At 41.7% G+C, this 20,100-nt stretch overlaps 1 protein-coding gene across 1 annotated transcript in view; it reads left to right on the forward strand.

Annotated features, from left to right (window-relative positions):
- The window catches only part of LOC120865110 (coiled-coil domain-containing protein 6), a gene marked incomplete at its 5' end in the record, with an annotated part of 58,971 nt that overhangs the window by 13,184 nt on the left and 25,687 nt on the right, over positions 1 to 20,100 (forward strand). Inside the window, 2 exons of the mRNA XM_040242120.1 lie at positions 4,034 to 4,162; positions 17,216 to 17,319. Of these exons, the coding sequence (XP_040098054.1) occupies positions 4,034 to 4,162; positions 17,216 to 17,319 (233 nt within the window). The remainder of the gene's footprint in view (positions 1 to 4,033; positions 4,163 to 17,215; positions 17,320 to 20,100) is intronic.

The following is a 20,100-nucleotide window of genomic DNA, read 5'->3' on the forward strand; positions in this document are numbered from 1 at the left end:
AGGCAAGCAAATGAGTTCTTGGTTTTTTTTCCAAACACATTAATAGAATTTACTTGCCTGTTTACTTCTCAGTTTGAATGATTTTTGTTCCAGTTTAGGATCTCTGACCTGATTAGTAAGATTAAGAATTGCTTACGACATTTAGACCTTTGATTAAAAATTTCAAATCATGGCTTAAATTGTATGCCCATGTTGAAGATGCTACTCAGTAATGAAACTGGAGTTTAGTTTTTCTGATAGGTCCTGAAAAGTGAAAGTGTTAGTCACTCAGTCGTGTCTGACTCTTTGTGACCGCATGGACCGTAGCCCGCCAGGCTCCTCTGTCCGTGGGATTCTTCAGGCAAGAATACTGGAGTGGGTAGCCATTCCCTTCTCCAGGGAATCTTCCCAACCATAGCATCCAACCTGGGTCTCCTCCACTGAAGGCAGATTCTTTACCACTGAGTCACCAGGAAATCATCTCTGATATGTCCCGGGTCACCTAAACCAGTCTTCCTTTTACGGTTTTTGTTTATGATGTCATGGACTACAGCTTTAAAACAAGCAGGTGGAGGGAATTCCCTGGCGGTCCGGTAGTTAGGGCTTCCTGCTTCCACTGCATGGGGCATGAGTTCTATCCTTGGTTGGGGAACTAAAATCCTGTATGCCATGAGGTGCAGCCAAATAAAAAAACAAAAATAAAATAAAATAGATGGATTCAGGGTGTTGGTTCAAGTCCTGTTGGGGCCAAATAGCTTGAATTTACATGTATCTGTTTGAAACAAATAATTTCTGAAATTTTCTCAGGTGCATTGTCGTGAGGAAAACTCTGGCCTCTCTTCTTGCCCATTTTAATTCTCTTCTCATGATTGTTCTGGGGGGTTGTTTTTGTATTTATTGCTGTATTTCTCTTTTTATTGGTGGTTTCTTGGTTCCAAGGAAGAACCAGATTTTCTGTTTCTAGTGTTCTGTTTGGAACACTAACTCTGTGCCCTGCCCCTAAATTGCCTGTCACCTGAGAGATGGCCGAACAAAACAGGCAGCAAAGCTGTTTGTTCCAGGTCTGTCTTTGGGGGATGTTGAAAACTGTGAGTGTTTGGCTGAGTTATATCTCAGGATGGCTTGATATTTTCCAAATGGTTTGTACAACCCAGGGACCTCGTTTGAGTTCTGGTAATGACAGCTTCATCATCACATTTTCCTTTGGGTATAGCTCTTGAAAGGAAAAAGCCTTTTAAAATTGAGAGCTTTTCTAGATTTCATTACTAGCTGAATCAGTATTCTTAAAGGAAATACCTTATCAGTTATTGATGGTGTTAGACCATCTGTCTGTGAGTCTTTTCCTCTAGGACAATGAGAATCTTTGCTTAGATTAATAATTCTGTGACAAATTGCTGCCTGGGTCAGGGGAGAGATTTTTTGACATTAGATTGCATTCTTTATTGTTTGGGGCTTCCCTGGCAGCTCAGATGGTAAAGAATCCACCTGCAATGCAGGAGACTCAGGTTTGATCCCTGGGTTGGGAAGATCCCCTGGAGAAGGAAATGGCTACCCACTCCATCCAGTATTCTTGCCTGGAGAATTCCACGGACAGAGGAGACTGGTGGGCTATGGTCCATGGGGTTGCAAAGAGATGGACACAACTGAGCAATGACCACTTTCTCTTTATTATTTTAATTTACTTAAGAGCACAAGTATAACACTAAAAAAAAGGGAAGAAGGAGGCTCTTTGAAATAAAAGTGGCAGCAGTTGAAAACATATTGGAGAGACTTCCCTGGTAGTCCAATGGTTGAAAATCCAGCCTGCAATGCAGGGGACACAGGTTCGATCCATGGTCGGGGAACTAAGATCCCACATGCTATGGAGCAGCTAAGCCCGTGCACCGCAACTAGAGAATCCCTGTACAGTGAAAAATCACACAGGATGCAGCCAAGATCCTGCATGCCACAACTGAGAATGGCGCAGCCAGTATTTTAAAAACCATATTGGAAGAAAACACATCTAATATTTAAAGAAAACTATGCAAAAGGTTTAAAAGTTTTAAGACAAAAAGTTCATTTTTCTTAAACCAGTAGATATCATTTAAGCTTAGCATTCATAAAGTATTTTAGGGCAAAGATAATGTCTTAACTATAGATTTCACTCCCTTCTGCCTCTACTGTGCAGGTGGAAGGAAGACACACCACACAGGTAATTTTTAAAGAATGCAAGAGTGAGATGAAGAGGTGCTCGTTCTGCCTTTTTCCCCTCATAACTGATGCCTGTCCCACTGGGGGCCTTTGTGTCTGAAATGCTGAGAACTGTTCTCACTCTCTGACCATTCCTCTTAGTTCCTTTAATTACTGCTTGATCTTCCAGAACCTGAATTTTAATGAGCTAGCTAAAAATAGACTTGTCACTGTAAGCACCTCTTCACATCTGCTTGCTTTTTGAGTCCCTTCAAGGTTGACCAGCTCTTTTGGAGTTGCATGTAAAAAACAGTTGGAGGAAAACCAGCATCTGTTTAGTCAACATTTCCCATGTTGAAAGACAGATGTCAGATTTTGAACATTTTTGTTTTCTTTTTAAACACCAAGTATGGTACTTTCAAAGCAATGGAAATTGTTTCAATTGAGGAGATGATTAAGTATAACCTTTTGAGGTTTTTAGGCCCACTGAGCTCTCTCTCTTGTCCAATGCACCCTCTACGGGTTCACAAAGAGACATAGCTTTCCCTGGGCAAGCATCCATGTCTGTATTTAGCCATTTAATCTTCCGAACGCCAGGGGCGCACTAGGCACTTGTGGATGGAAGAGTGTTTAGCCAGCCCCTCAGATTTGCTCAGGATCGGGTAGGAGGACTCTGGTTTAGAGTTTAGAGCATGGTTTGGGCCCCAGGCTCTGCCACGTTCCAGCTGAGTTACCTTGGTCTGGTAACCTGTTTTATCACATTAGATATGGAGGTGTCATGCCTGCCTAATATGAGCATGGTATGCAGTGCCTGCCTGAAGAAATGGTTTTGGAGGTAGAATTAGGGAGCATTGGTCATCTTAGACCTCAAAATCAAACTGTGTGCTTCATTGTGTTTAATAGCTTTTGCTTAATTTGCCTGTAGTTCTGAAAATATCAGGCCCTGTGGCTCATTCCTATTAACCCCTACTATGAATCAATAGCCCCTCCCAACTGAGAACATTGGAAATAAGGCACAGTGATTCATGAGGACCCCAGTTGTGTGTCATTGAATTTCTTTTATTCTCTTTTGGTTTTGAAGTTTGGAGTACATTTTTTAAAGATTTCTTTTGCAGTGACCCCATAACCTTATTTTTTAATTGCATAAATAAGAGGCTTTCCCTCTTGGTTTTCAGAAAAGATGTAGAAGGTGTGAAGTTGGTCTCATTACAAGAAATTAATTATTTATACTGATTTTTGCCAAGTATGCTTACTAGTACACTCATAAATAGCATTCAGAATACTTTACCAGGTATTTTTTGTGATTGTAATTTCTCTTCCCTCTCTATGTACATTGTATAAAAGCAAGTAAATTGCATGAATGCAAGTAAACTGTAATTCATTTAATAAAAACTGACAGTTGCAAATTTTCTATTTTTTAAATATTTTTTATGGCCAAGGTATAAAAATTTTCAAGTCTCCAAGGGTTATATATGTGCTGAAAAGTACGTTTCCTTCTTTTCCTCATCCCCAGTTCTTCCCTACAGAGACAACCACTTACATGTTCTTCAAAATTGAAATTGGTGTTTAATCATGGTTTGATGTTCTGATATACATATATATACACACACACACATATATATGTGTGTATATATACACACACACATATATATGTATACATACAGACAGACAAGTGCCTCTGATTATGCACTCTGATTATTTTGGTTATAAGTTAGAGGAATCAGGAGCGGGTTATTAGGTGTACATTTGGATATACGAGAGAAATGAGTAAGGTAACTTTTATGATGACCTCCTATACTTGGTTTAACCAGCTTTTAGAGCCAGCATTATCATGGCTTTTGAGTGTCTTGATTTCCACATCTGTGTTTTTTTTTTCATTTTCCAGTTGCAGCATGAGAAAGCTGAACTAGAACAGCATCTTGAGCAGGAGCAGGAATTCCAGGTCAACAAACTGATGAAGAAAATTAAAAAACTGGAGAATGATACCATTTCTAAACAGCTTACCTTAGAACAGGTAAAAATGTATGGTTCTCTCTCTCTATCCTTAATTAGGATAGTTCTTTTTTTTTTTTTCTCATATCATCAACTGTTCTTTCAGACTTTAAAAGGTTCTGTGGAATATCAGTGAAAAACATTTTTCAACTTTTTCTTCACACTGTGGGGACTTCCTGTCTAAAGTATGCATTGACAGTTCTGCATAGCACCTCCTTACTCTCTTGTGCTCTTTTGTTCTTTTCAACCACAACTAATAAGGTTTCAAGAGATATATTGTGGTGTATTGATTTATAGGCAGGAAATGTTAGGTTCCTTTTGCAAAAGAGGGAAGAATATGTTTTGAACCACAGGATCCCTTCTGTGAAAGTTCTTGAGACAGTGGCACTGTGGAGCAAAAACTTCTCTTTCAAGGGTTCTTCAGAACAATTAGCACTTTTGTCTTTGAATTATTAGCAACCTTGTATGAACCTTGTCTTTTCCCACCTAGATTTGTTGATACAGGTATGGAGTCCTAGACTCAGTCACTCATCCTGGTTCAGCCACTAGTTAGTTTTGTGGCCTTGCATTAACTTCATTAACTTCGCGGGGGTCCAAGTTTGCCATTTGTAAACAAGAGAAGCACAAGCTCCAATCAGGAGTGGCAAGCTGAGAAAGGTGCAAAAGGTGGAAAGCACCAGTGCACAGTCCGTCTGTGCATCGCCCTTGGTAGACGTTAGTGTTTGCCTTAGGAGGCCAGGCTGGGCCCAGAATCGTGGCCCGCCGTTGTCGGTCCTGCCGGCTTGGCGTGCCAGACAGAAGTTCCTGGTGTCTCTGGCCCAAGTGTCCCTAATGCTGTTCCCACGCTAATTTATTTTCCTGAAGTTGGAAGAGACCAAGCATAGTGTACTGCTACCCGGTTTCCATGTAAAATTCAGTATATTGACATTTTCTAGCTCTTCATGATTTGGATCCCAATTATCATTTTGATGATTTGGCCAAGGCTTCTGTGCAAAGTTGTCTGATTTATCGCAACTTTAGCGTCTTTCATATGTGGAGCTTAGTCCATGCTAATTGGTTTTTGAATCACCCTCAGGACGATTCTCATTTCATCACTGTACTTGAGACTGAATTGTTGTGGGATTATCAGGTGTAAGAGAAAGTGAGCATTTATTTTAAACTAATTGCACTGACCTTTTTTTTTTTTTTGCGTTATTCCTCTATCTACCTATATCAAAGGATGGGTTATGGTGATTTCCAAGACTTTGAATAATGGCCTTGAAATTTTTTTCCATTCCTTCTAGGTTAAAGAACAAAAAAGTTCCATTTCCACGGGCTGGCTATTTTGCAAAAATCCAGAGTAATCTAGTCCTACTGTTCCTCTTGGGAATTTAGATGCAGTTTCCAAATTTAGAAGACTACTCCTCCACCTCTCATAGCTTAAAAACATCTTGTTCCAAAGTTCTCCTGTTTAATTTCCAGGATAGATGGTAGCCAGTTCCATTCACATTAGTTTTGAAAAGCCCCTGACATCCCACAAACTTGTTTCTGGTAATTGTTAATCAAGATGTGACCAAGTGGAATTCTCACCCTGGTTGGTACTGTGAGAACTTGACTTGGTCAACACCTTCTCTGTGATGGCTCTCAGTAATGGAAGCGGCTTCTACCTTGTATTTGCTCATAGATTCCAGAGGAGACTTTGGAACCCTGACCCCCAAAGTTTAGCTGTGGCCACAAGGTGGAGGTAGAGTCAGAAAGAGAAGGGAGAGAGGATGGATGGCTTCCCCGTGTTAAGGCTCATTGGAAACTTCAGTAACTAAATGCTTTGAAAACTAGGCACAAGTTATATCTTCTCCCCAGTTAATGATTTAGTCCACTGTAAGACTCATATCAGACCTCAACACTAAAGAAGTGGATTTCCACAATGAAACGTGTACACTGTAACTTAACTGGAAACTTAACTTCAGATGTGGGATGAAGTGAAAAAAAGTGAAAGTGTTTGTGGGATATCAAGTCTGTATTTTATTTTTTTAATTAAAAACTTTTTTTATTGGCGTATAGTTGATTTACAATATTGTGTTTCAGGTATACAGCAAAGTGAGTCAGTTATACATACATATACATCTACTCTTTTTTAGATTGTTTTCCCATAGAGGTCATTACATCAAGTCCTTGTTTTAATTAAGATGGAGAAATGTAACATCATCATAAGACATGGCCCCCTTTCTTTTGGGTATATCTAGGATGATTAAATGTTGGGGATTTCACTCTGTTTTGTTTAGCTACAAGTAATTTTAGTCTGTGTTTGGAGAGAACATTTATGTTCTACAGTAGAAACGAATCTCTTCTGTGTTTCCGTGGGTATGCTCTGATCCTCTCTTGTGGTCATCTGTATTATATTTACTATATATGTCATAGTCTGTATAATATAATATACCCTATATTAAAGTTACTATAAGAAGAGCCAAGACAGGTGTTATATTACTCATTATGCAGATATATATGTGGTCATGCCTTTGCTCTTGTCTCTGACAACACATTTTTAGAACTAAAAGCTATTTGAAGGCATTTATCCTTTGGGTCCAGTGCCTTAGCACTGCTTTGTTGGAAGAGTTTAAATAAAGTGTGGATTTGGACAGGTTACTGGAGAGCTGTCATTTGTACTTCAAAAGGCAGTGTAGGGTCAGGTTGGTTCAGGGCATGGGTAATGGACTTGGATAAACCCAAGGCCAGGCTTGCTGCAGGAGCAAGGAAGTGTGAGGAGACGGAAATGGGAAAGCTACGCAGTAAACAGTGGATAGAGGTTCTGGATGGCACAGAGGTGCTGAGAACACAGAAGAGATGGAGATGTAAAATTGAATCCCTCTTCTTTGTCACTGGGCAGGGGAAGAGACGGGGCTTCGGCAGTCTGCACGTGTGGTGTCTTTGAGGGCATACCCTTGTCTTTACAGTGCGTGTCTTGCAGAGGCAGCCACGTAGCCGTACGACGACTCTTGCAGGCCTCAGTGTTGGAAGGTGCCCAGTGGTTACCTTCAGCCACTAGCCAACGTCAGGTGACTGCAGAGGTTTGAGAAGACCCCAGCTTCCAGGGGCAACACCCACTTCTCCCAGTGTCCATCACCATATATAACTTTATCCTAGAAGCAAGGCTTTAGAATGAATTTCAATCCTCAACAAGTAATTTTTTGTTGTGTTGTTCTCTTTATGTCTCTGTTTATGGCTGCACTGGGCCTTCTTGCTGCGTGATCTTTCTCTAGTCGAGGGGAGCAGGGGCTGCTCAGGCGCAGTGTGCAGGCTTCTCATTGCAGTGGCTTCCCTTGTTGCAACATTTGGGTCAGTAGTTGTGGAGCACGGGATTACTTGCTCCACGTCATGTAGAATCTTCCCGAACCACGGGTTGAACCTGCGTCCCCTGCTTTGGCAGGTGGATTCTTAACTACTGGACTATCAGGGAAGTACAGTCTTTTTTTTGGTTCACTTTTTTAAAAAGGTAATAAGGAAACATTTTGTGTATTTTAAGTTCCACAAAGAAGAAAGGAACATTGTCGCTTTCTAGCTCTTAGTACAATGGTTCTGAGTTAAGAATATAAGACGGCCTTTCTGCCTTACTTGTCTAGCGGGTAATACAAGCCAACTGATGTCACAAGCAGTCCACATACAATTCTGATGCTGCTTATTTTTAGTGGCTGCAATGACTAATTCTAGTGAGTTACACAGATCATCTGTTGTCCTTGTGACTTAGCAGCTAATTGAGTGGCTAGTGGCTTGTGTTCAGGTCTGCATCTTTGATTGGTTGATTTTTTTTTTTAAGTTGGAATAAGATATTTCCTCAGTTCATGGGTAACGTGGGTATACTGGTTTTAGTTAGAATTCCATTCATGCTGGCGGCTGCCCTGGCAGGCTGTGTTGCAGGAGCTCTTCAGAGAACAACCATGTTCCACGAGCCTTCATTTGCATTAAGGAGAGGAAACTTGGGGCTTCCTGGGTAAAGAACCTGCCTGCCAGTACAGGAGACGCAGTTTCGATCCCTGGGTGGGGAAGATCCCTTGGAGAAGGGAATGGCAGACCACTCTAGTATTCTTGCCTGGAGAGCCCCATCGACACAGAAACCTGTTGGGCTACAGTCCCTAGGGTCGCAGAGTTGGACACGACTGAAGCGACTTAGCACACACACGTGCACAGAGGAAACTTGGTGACCCCTGTGCATCTTTTGAAGTTTGATTTCACAGACTCATCTCAAATGATGGAAGTCTTAAACTTTCTTAGTTATAAGACTAATCCATTGGGCTTTCAAGAAAATGTGGAAAACCTAAACATGGAAGTACAAACATGAAAAAATATCACCTAGACTACAGTCCCCGCCTCCAACAACTGCTATTCATGTTTTTCATCATCTTCCTTACCTTTGTCTTTTTCCTCCAACAATAGAGTAGTGAAAAATGCACACTGTTGTCTAACGCTAGTAATAACACGAATAATAATGTGTCTAACAATAGTAGAGAAAATTAGAGATACCAAGGGATAATGTTGTTAACAATATATAGTGTTGTCTAACACAGGTAATAACACTAATAAGTGTCATCTAACAATAGTAAAGAAAATTAGAGATACCAAGGGAACACTTCATGCAAAGATGGGCACAATAAAGGACAGAAATAGTGTGGACCTAAGAGAAGCAGAACATATCAAGAAGAGGTGGCAGGAATACACAGAAGAACTGCACAAAAAAGATCTTCACGACCCAGATAACCACGATGGTGTGATCACTCACCTAGAGCCAGACATCCGGGAATGTGAGGTCAAGTGGGCCTTAGGAAACATCACTATGAACAAAGCTCGTGGAGGTGATGGAATTCCAGCTGAGCTCTTTCAAATCCTAAAAGATGATGCTGTTAAAGTGCTGCATTCAACATGCCAGCAAATTTGGAAAACTCAGCAGTGGCCACAGGACTGGAAAAGGTCAGTTTTCATTCCAATCCCAAAGAAAGGCAATGCCAAAGAATGCTCAAACTACCTCACAATTGCACTCATCTCACACACTAGCAAATGAATGCTCAAAATTCTCCAAGCCAGGCTTCGACAGTACGTGAACCGTAAACTTCCAGATGTTCAAGCTGGTTTTAGAAAAGGCAGAGGAACCGGAGATCAAATGGTCAACATCCGTTGGATCATGGAAAAAGCAAGAGAGTTCCAGAAAACATCTGCTTCTGCTTTATTGATGACACCAAAGACTTTGACTGTGTGGATCACAGCAAACTGGAAAGTTCTTAAAGAGATGGGAATACCAGACCACCTGATCTGCCTCCTGAAAAATCTGTATGCAGGTCAAGAAGCAACAGTTAGAACTGGACATGGAACAGCAGACTGGTTCCAAATTGGGAAAGGAACATGTCAAGGCTGTATATTGTCACCCTGCTTATTTAACTTCTGTGCAGAGCACATCATGCGAAACGCTGGACTGGATGGTGCACAAGCAGGAATCAAGAGTGCCGGGAGAAATATCAACAACTTCAGATACTCAGATGACTCCACCCTTATGGCAGGAAGCGAAAAGGAACTGAAGAGCCTCTTGATGAACATGAACAAGGAGAATGAAAAAGTTGGCTTAAAAGTCAACATTCAAAAAACTAAGAGCATGGCATCTGGTCCCATCACTTAATGACAAATAAATGGGGTAACAATGGAAACAGAGACTTTATTTATGGGGCTCCAACATTACTGCAGATAGTGACTATAGCCATGAAATTAAAAGATGCTTGTTCCTTGGAACAAAAGCTATGACCAACCTAGACAGCATATTACAAAGCAGAGACATTACTTTGCCAACAAAGGTCCATGTAGTCACAGCTATGGTTTTTCCAGTAGCCATGTATGGATGTGAGAGTTGAACTATAAAGAAAGCAGAGCACCAAAGAATTGATGCTTTTGAACTGTGATGTTGGGGAGGGTTCTTGAGAGTCCCTTGAACTGCAAGGAGATCAATCCAGTCAATCATAAAGGAAGTCAGTCCTGAATAGTCATTGAAAGGACCGATGCTGAAGCTGAAACTCCAATACTTTGGCCACCTGATGGGAAGAACTGACTGACTGGAAAAGACCCTGATGCTGGGAACAATTGAAGTCAGGAGGAGAAGGGGACGACAGAGGATGAGATGGTTGGATGGCATCACCGACTCGATGGACATGAATTTGAGCAAGCTCCGGGAGTTGGTGATGGACAGGGAGGCCTGGTGTGTTGTAGTCCATGGGATGACAAAGAGTCCAACATGACTGTGCAACTGAACTGAATAATAGTGTATTGTCATTTGCTGCCCTGCTTTTAATTTTGTAAAGTAAAATATTACAACCTGTGTCTTCACATTTCAGACAAGGTACACAGCCAGACATAATCATGGTAAACTCTGAAGTCAGCTTGATGGGGATTTGTAGCAAATCCTTGAAGATAGGTGGGTCACCTGAAGGTCAAGTACAGACACGTGCTGTGTTTTGCTTAGTCATTCAGTCATGTCCGAAGGCTCTTCTGTCCATGGGATTCTCCAGGTAAATATACTAGAATAGATTGCCATGCCCTCCTCCGGTGATCTCCCCAACCCAGGGATCAAACCCAGGTCCGCCACCTTGCAGGCAGATTCTTTACTGTCTGAGCTACCAGGGAAGCCCTGCCTAACTGCTTATCAGGGAGAGGTGGAGAAAAGCCTCAGAGCATACTGGAATGTAAGTGAGAGTTTGTGCCTTGATAGTAAACAAGCCAGGGGCAGTAGTAGGTGGTACTGAAGGAGCTTCAACAGGCTCTCTCTTCAGTTGATGTGTAATTGAGGAGCTGTCAGAGTGTGATGAAGCCAGCTGAGGGTCCTCCCCTCCACACCTGTGAGAGCAGACATTGAGCTCTGTCCAGGACACAGATTTAAGTCCCTCCACAGGATATGAAATGAAAGAAGTCCTTCCTTAGGCCTTGTTTCAATTAAGTACCAAGACTGTGTTCCATCTTGTCAGGTATTATTTTGAAGCACCCAGATAACATTTGCCTGTGCATCAGTTTGAACAGATGATGGCAGGGACAAAATTAAAAATGAGTTTTCTTTACAAAGAAAGAGGTACCTCACCATGATCCAACCATGTATGTTCCTGGTCATGCACTGGTGGTAAAGACTTTGCCTGTGAAATTGTAGGGCATGGGTGTGCTACGTACAGTAAAGGCAATAGAATCCAGAGATACTGTACTGAGACTTTCTAGTTGCTTGTAATTAGAATGTATGAGGTCAGTTCTTTATAACTTTAAACTTTTTATTTTGATTGGGGTATAGCCGATTAATAATGTTGTGGTACTTTCAGGTGAACAGTGAAGGGATTCAACCATATATATACATATAGCCATTCTCCCCCAAACCCTCCTCCCATCCAGGATGGCACGTGACATTGAGCAGAGTTCCATGTGCTGTACAGTGGGTGTTTGTTGGTTATTCATCTTGAATAGAGCAGTGCGTGCATGACTTTCCCAAAGTCCCTAACTATTCCTTCCCTCCAGCAACCATAAGTTCATTTCACGAAGTCCATTAAAAAAAAAAAAAAAGAACAAGAATTTGGTGGGTGACTTAGAAAAGGTATTCTCCTTAGCTAAACGTATGTGGCAAATGGCTAAATCCTGCATCTATATATTACCCACAATTCCTAATTTATCCCTCCCCCAACCTTCCCTCTTTAGTAATGATAAGTTTACTATGTCTGTGAGTCTGTTTTTGTAAATCAGTTGATTTGTATCCTTTTTGAATTCCGCCTGATACATGATATTTGTCTCTCACAGAGGCTTATTTTAGATGATGATGAACTGAAGGTAGCCCCTGATGTGACAGTGTATTTGCAGCGTGCACTGTGGTATGTGTTCTTTCCCAAGGATTTCTCCACTGTGTTCTTGATGTGGCAAAAAAATCCTGTATACCCAAGACTTTGAAACCTGCTTGCTTTCCAATGATGGTAATTATTTGGTAAAAGAGTCCCCTAAAATTATGAACCCATTATGCAAATTTGTATAATATTGTACTGATGTCAAAGTGATGGAAACTTGAGCCTGGAAACCATATAAATATGACTAATTATGTGTATCTGTTTCATAAAAGACCTTCATTTTTCAATATCACTGAACAAAAGCAAAATTTATTGAGCTGGTAAACTATGAAAGTGTCACTTTTCATATATTAAATATTAATAAGGTATTACTATTGTCCTGAAGTTATACCCATTTCAAAGAACAAATCTAATTTTTATACAGATGCACAAGCTGTGGTAAAGAAGGTTAATAACTCAAGGCTCTCTGGAAGATTCTCAGTCTTCCAGATAACTAGCTGAGCCTTCAGTATAATTTCTCCTCTTAAGAGTATATGAATTCATTCTGTGTTTTAGATATGTGAATTAATATCCTAAATTAAGAAATTGTTAATTTGTAAGATTGACTGTCTTCCCATTTTTTTGTTATAAGCATAGTAAATGTTCATTAAAAAATTGTGTGGGGCAGACTTCCCTGGTGGTCCACGGGTTAAGAATCTACCTGCCAATACAGGAGATGCGGATTTGATCCCTGGGTGGGGAACTAAGGCAGTTCTTTACTTCCCCACGAAGGAATGTGCCATAAGGCAGCCAAGCCTTTGAGCTGCATCTAGGAAGCCCAAAAGAGCCAAAATACATAAATATTTTTAAAAATTGTGTGGGAGCAGGAAAAGATATGAAGATAAATTATCACCAATATTGTTAATACTTTCACCCAAGGGCCAACCCTATTTATCTTGCTATTCTTTGTGATTTTTTTGTGTGTCTTTTTATCAGTATATATATATTTTCTGTTCTTTTTTTTTTTTTTTTTGGCCACACCACACAGCATGTAGGATCATAGTTCCCTAACCAGGGACCATACCTGGGTCCTCAGCAACATAGTGGAGTCCTAGCTACCGGACCGCAAGGGAATTCCCTTCTCTGTATGTTTCTGGTGCACATAGAACGGGTGGTTGTCATGGGCTGCCTGTTATGGGAAGAGCTGTCATGGGCTGCCTTCCAAAATTGGGTTTTTAAGTCAAATGTTTGGAGTTCAAAATATATTTTCACATAGGAATGATGGTAATTTGGTGGTCAGACTAAAACTTTTCAAAGTAGATTGAAATGATCCACTAAAACCTTTCAAAATTCTCTAGTTGAGCACATGGTCATGCTAAAGTTCTCATCAGGCTTTTTTGCCACGTAGTCCTTCCCTGACCTCTGCGAGCATCCGGGTCCTCTGTAAGTGGGAAAATGTTCCACTGAGAGAGAAGTGCAGTAATGTTGGAGCTGTCTCTTGGCTGCCCCCTGCTTTCTCTGCTTTTTGGGTGGTGAGTGTCAGCCCACTGAGAAGGGCTGTGAATTCAAATGAGCCAGCTTTACTTTTATACACTTAAGTTTATCCATTAAAGAAGTTATTTATTTAGGAAACATAATAAGAACTCTTGGTGCAATGTTAATTAACTTGCAGTGGGAGGAAGAGCTACTGAAGACGAGTAAGGAGTTTGGCTGACAGTCCATTGACCTGACTTAATTACACAGCCACCCTTCAAATGAATATTCTACAAATCGGCTGTATCCACTGGTGCTGCACGCTCATAGACAGTGTAGTCAGCAGGGGCTTGGGTTTGCTTGAGAATTTGATGTTTGGTAATGGAAGAGTGGGTACTTGTGGCATGAACACTGAATTTAAAAGGAGATAGGGAAGACTGTTACAGATGGAGATAAGCATTGTAGAAGCAACGAGAGCAGCACTGAGCTGGTGTTTCCATTCCAGCAAGAATTTTTGACTCAGTACCCTGTCAGTTTAACACACGCTGTCAGATCTGAGGGTTGTTTGATATCACGGCAATGCAAGCACTGAAAATCTACTTAGGTCGGAAACAGCAGTCCTGGTTTATACTCTTTGGCTGTAAATAAATAGGCTGTGGGATTAGATGGACAGGAGGTGGAAGGGCAGCACTGATAAAGAACTTCGGGAGGTTCTGAAGTTCTTCATGTGGCAACCAGCTATCAATTTTCTGCCCACTTCAGTGAACCAAGGCCTCCGGAGGGTGAAACTCGGGTTTCTACTAACAGGCTTCCCAGGTGGCACTAGTGGTAAGGAACCTGCCTGCCAGTGCAGGAGATATGAGACATGGATTCAGTCTCTGGGTCGGGAAGCTCCCCTGGAAGAGGACATAGCAACCCACTCCATTACTCTTGCCTGGAGAATCCCATGGACAGAGGAGCCTGGCAGGCTACAGTCCATAGGGTTGCAAAGAGTTGGACACAACTGAAGTGACTTAACAGACACACACACACACACACTCTCACACATAGCTCTACTAACTGGTACCAAAAAGAAGCTGAGATTCATGTTCAACTTCTGTTTTTCCTGCTTTCTTATCTGCTCCTGCATACTCTTGGACTCACTAAGGTACCCCCTGCTCCACTACTTCTAAGAACTACTGGATAATTTACCCCAGATCCTCTCTGCCCCTCCAGATGCTCTGAACTTGCTGGTTAGATGGGACCCAGCTGCTTTGGTCACCACGGTGACTGATCCCCATCCCTCTGCTGGCAGCATCACTTTCCCTGAATCAATGGTTCCTCAGCTCTCAAATGAAAGAGTGGATTTAGATGATTTCTTTTGCTGCTTCTGTTTCTAAAAATCTCAACAGAACTAGTGCGGACTGAGACCGGTGCCGTCTTGAGATTGACAGAGAATGATAGAATGGGTGGCCCTGGAAGGGACCTCAGATGTCATTGAGGCCAGCCTTCTCATTTCGTAGATGAGGGCAGATTGCATGCGTGCATCCTAAGTCGCTTCAGTCATGTCCAACTCTCTGATCTTATAGACCATAGCCCTCCAGGCTCCTCTGTCCAGCTCCAGGCAAGAATACTTGGAGTGGGTTGCCATGCTCTCCTCCAGGGGATCTTCCCCACCCAGGGATCAAACCTGCATCTCTTACGTCTCCTGCCTATGCAGGAGGGTTCTTTACCATTAGCGCCACCTGGGAAGCCTGAGAGCAGATTAGTACGTCCTCAAAACCACATGCTGAGTCAGTCATACGTGGATAAAGACAGCTTTGTCTTGATTTTGTTTTTTGGAGTTATAGATTTGCATGGTGCATAATTACTCTTAAAAATAAGCCGTTGGGCATTAGTTTCTCTACTAGGCATCTGTACTACAAAAGGATGCCTTGCTTGAATTTTTTCTCACCTAACAAGTACCCCTTGTCATGTTTTAGTTAAACATGGCAGTAGGGTCCTTAAAGGGTAATGACTTGGCATTTTGTTTCTTTGAGTAGGCGACTGTGAATTGTATCAGTACTTCAAACCTTGGCCCAAAATGTGGTCAGAGGGTCACAAAGATTCATAGGAATTCTGTGAGGTGTTCCTGGGTTTTTCCTCCTTGTGGGGAAAAGGAGCTGTTTAATATCTTGAGGAGCTTTTGTGCATTAGCCAGCTCCCAGCTTCACTGCACAGGATGCTTCCGGCTTAGTCTGATTCCTCTCGCTTTGCCCATGCAAAGAAAATACAGTGAAGCTATGTTTTCCGTTGACAGTGTGATCTTGGCTCGTTGACTGGTGGAGTAAGGTATGTCTGCTTTGGTTGCTGTAAAAAGCTGCATTTTGTCCATGGAATTGGTCTCACTTTATGTCTACACAGGGGTCTTTGCTCAGTGAGGAGCTTGCCTCTCACCTGCTAAAGAAGTGTGAACTCTGCTATTAATACCTGGATAGCTGTGTAGCTGTGCAATCAAAAATAATCTGTTAAGTCAGTGGTTGAAAAGATAAATTCCAGTTGGTTGAAGAGACAGCATGGGAGCAGTAATATAACATTGCCCCCTTTTTAAAAAATGATTTCTGTTAAAATTACTTAATATCCCAAGCAGATAGACAAGTATACAAAAAGTGATACCACACATTTCCTTCTTCCTGATGGTGTGAACTCTGTTGATCGTGGCACTTTCTGTCCCATCACCAGCCCTCTTTTTCTTCATCTCTCTCTCACTCTCTACTAAAACATATAAATGGTTTCTTTTAATGTCTTCACCACTACTAGAAGGTATTGGCCTGGCCAATAAGTTCATTTGGGTTTCCCACAAGCTGTAATGGAAAAACCTGAACGAACTTTTTGGCCAACCAAAAAAGTCCCCAGAGGGCAGACCTTTCTGATTCCCCAGTTCTCTGCGACATCCCTCTTACCCTGTGTCTGCTGTTGGTCTCAGTTACTGCTTGTTGTTCTGTGTTGGCTCAGACAGTAAAGAATTTGCCTGCAATGAGGGAGACCCGGCTTCAATCCCTGGGTAGGGAAGATCCCCTGGAGGAGGGCATGGCAACCCACTCCAGTATTCTTGCCTGGAGAGTCCCATGGACAGAGGAGCCTGGAGAACTACTGTCCATGGGGTCCCAAAGAGTCAGGACTGAGCGACTCAACACTTTCACTTTATATGTTAGATTAAGTTAATTGCTTCCCCAAATTGCTTTTTATGAAGTAGAATGCAGTGTGGTGTTCCCTCTGCAACCGTTTGTCTTCCCCTAAATCACATTTTCCTTCTTCCCCACCTCCCCAGAAGTAACCAGTATTGTGAATGTGGTGTTTATCCTTTTTGCACATGTTTTTATATCTTAGGACACATTTCTTTGTACCCATTAACCACTTGGTAGAATTATCTTCAGTGTTGGAGTTATTTCTGTAAATGGAAGTATAACTTTTCTGGTTTAATGTTGAAATGCATGCAGGACTAGGGAGACAAATCCACTTATGTCCTGAGACAACTGGTAAGCAAAGCTCCTCAAACTCTCTTTAAGGAAGACTTTCCATGTGCCTTGAGTAACTGCTGAAGCAACCACTGTGATCCACCTACCAGAGAGCAATTAAGCATTAACATCAAAGAATGAACGTATCTCAGTTTTCTCAATTAAAGTTTAAGAACTAAATGCACTTAAGGTGTCTGTGCCAGAAAATTGACCGTTTCTTTGCAGTTTTCTCCATGGAAAGGGAGCCTAGTGTTCCAATCAAAAAATCTAATTAACAAAGTTAAAGTGGCCTACGATTCTCAGTAAAACTTCTTTCTTTTTCTCCAGTTGAGACGGGAGAAGATTGACCTTGAAAATACTTTGGAACAAGAACAAGAAGCACTAGTGAACCGTCTCTGGAAGAGGATGGATAAACTTGAAGCTGAAAAGCGGTTTGTTGAGTCTTCCTGTTCTGTGTAGTGTATGTAAATGTGTGTGTGTTGGAGGTGGGGTCGGGGGACCACACTGAGTGTGACCAGGGAGTACCAGGGGGACATTTTAATGCCTTGGTGGATGCACACTGTTTTAATTTGACAAATGGGGAAAATATTGATAGCCTATCCTTCTGAAAGTGGGGGAAACCACTAGACCATTCAGGGATGACCTAAATAAAATCCCTTACGATTATACAGTAGAAGTGACAGATAGATTCAGGGGATTAGATCTGACAGACAGAGTACCTGAAGAACTATAGACGGAGGTTTTATGACATTGTACAGGAGGCAGTGATCAACACCGTCCCCAAGAAAAAGGAATGCAAAAAGGCAAAATGGTTGTCTGAGGAGGCCTTACAAGTAGCTGAGACAAGAAGAGAACTGAAAGGCAAAGGAGAAAAGGAAAGATAAACACATCTGAATGCAGATTTCCAAAAAAATAACAAGGAGAGATAAGAAAGCCTTCCTCAGTGATCAGTGCAAAGAAATAGAGGAAAACAACAGACTGGGAAAGACTAGAGATCTCTTCCAGAAAATTAGAGATACCAAGGGAACATTTCAGGCAAAGATGGGCACAATAAATAACACAAGTGGTATGGACCTAACAGAAGCAGAAGATATTAAGAAGAGGTGGCAAAAATACACAGAAGAACTGCACAAAAAAGATCTTCACGACCCAGATAACCACGATGGTGTGATCACTCACCTAGAGCCAGACATCCTGGAATCTGAAGTCAAGTGGGCCTTAGGAAGCATCACTATGAACAAAGCTAGTGGAGGTGATGGAATTCCAGCTGAGCTCTTTCAAATCCTAAAAGATGATACTGTTAAAGTGCTGTACTCAATATGCCAGCAAATTTGGAAAACTCAGCAGTGGTCACAGGACTGGAAAAGGTCAGTTTTCATTCCAATCCCAAAGAAAGGCAATGGCAAAGAATGTTCAAACTACCGCACAGTTGCATTCATCTCACACACTAGCAAAATAATGCTCAAAACTCTCCAAATGAGGCTTCAACAGTACCTGAACCATGAACTTCTAGATGTTCAAGCTGGATTTGGAAAAGGGAGAGGAACCAGAGATCAAACTAGAAAGCAAGAGAGTTCCAGAAAAACATCTACTTCTGCTTTATTAACTATGCCAAAGCCTTTGACTGTGTGGATCACAGCAAATTATGAAAAATTCTTAAAGAGATGGGAATACCAGACCACCTGATCTGCCTCTGAGAAATCTGTATGCAGGTCAAGAAGTAGCAGTTAGAACTGGACATGGACAACAGACTGGTTCCAAATCGAGAAAGGAATATGTCAAGGCTGTATATTGTCACTCTGCTTATTTAACTTCTATGCAGAGTCCATCATGCGAAATGCCAGGCTGGATGAAGCACAAGCTGAAATCAAGATTGCTGGGAGAAATCAATAAACTTAGATACGCAGATGACGCTACACTTATGGCAGAAAATGAAGAACTAAAGAGCCTCTTGTTGAAAGAGGACAGTGGAAAAGTTGGCTTAAAGCTCAACATTCAGAAAACTAAGATCATGGCATCTGGTCCCATCACTTCATGGCAAATAGATGGGGAAACAATGGAAACAGTGAGAGGCTTTATTTTGGGGGGCTCCAAAATCACTGCCGATGGTGATTGCAGCCATGAAATTAAAAAACGCTTACTCCTTGGAATTGGAAGAAAAGCTATGACCAACCTAGACAGCATATTAAAAAGCAGAGACATTACTTTGCCAACAAAGGTCCGTCTAGTCAAAGCTATGGTTTTTCCAGTAGTCACATATGGATGTGAGAGTTGGACTATAAAGAAAACTGAGCGCCGAAGAATTGATGCTTTTAAACTGTGGTGTTGGAGAAGATCCTTGAGAGTCCCTTGGACTGCAAGGAGATCAAACCAGTCAATTGTAAAGGAAGTCAGTCCTGAATATTCATTGAAAGGACTGATGCTGAAGCTGAAACTCCAATACTTTGGCCACTTGCTGGGAAGAACTGACTGATTGGAAAAGACCCTGATGCTGGGAAAGATTGAAGGTGGAAGGAGAAAGGAATGACAGAGGATGAGATGGTTGGATGGCATCACCGACTCAATGGACATGAGTTCGAGCAAGCTCTGGGAGTTGGTGATGGACAGGGAAGCCTGGTGTGCCACAGTCCATGGGGTCACAAAGAGTCGGACATGACTGAGCAGCTAAACTGAACTATCCTTCTGTTGGTCCATCTTTATACTCCCCTCTTACTGTCCTGGTAGAATTTCTTTTCATTTGATGTTGGAGGCTATGAAGAAATTAGTGAAGGCGCTATTGTCTACCCCTGAGTTGTTCTGAAGGATAACTTCAATTGCAACTTTTTACTATATTGAACTCGCTTCCCCAGTTATTTTCTGAACTGCTTAGGATGTGTGCTGTGTACCATGACTGATCACATATCTCTAGAGTGTACTTCATGAGGAAGGCTGAGGTTTTAATAGCAAAATGATCATCTTTGTGTTTTAAGACTTACTAAAGTCTACAAAACTTTATTTTTTATAGACTTACTTGTACATATTTAAGGTTAGTGTTTTTACTATTAAATATATGTACATGGATATGAAAAACTCAGCAACATATGTAATCTAGAATCCCTTTGTGCAAGAACTGGGGTGGGAGTGCTTCCCTGGTGGTCCAGTGGTTAAGACTCTGAGCTCTCAGGGCAAGGGGCATGGGTTCAATCCCTGTATGGGGAACCAATATCCTACGT

This window comes from Oryx dammah, unplaced genomic scaffold (genome assembly GCF_014754425.2).
Source record: "Oryx dammah isolate SB20612 unplaced genomic scaffold, SCBI_Odam_1.1 HiC_scaffold_6, whole genome shotgun sequence".
Classification (NCBI taxonomy): Eukaryota; Metazoa; Chordata; class Mammalia; order Artiodactyla; family Bovidae; genus Oryx; species Oryx dammah.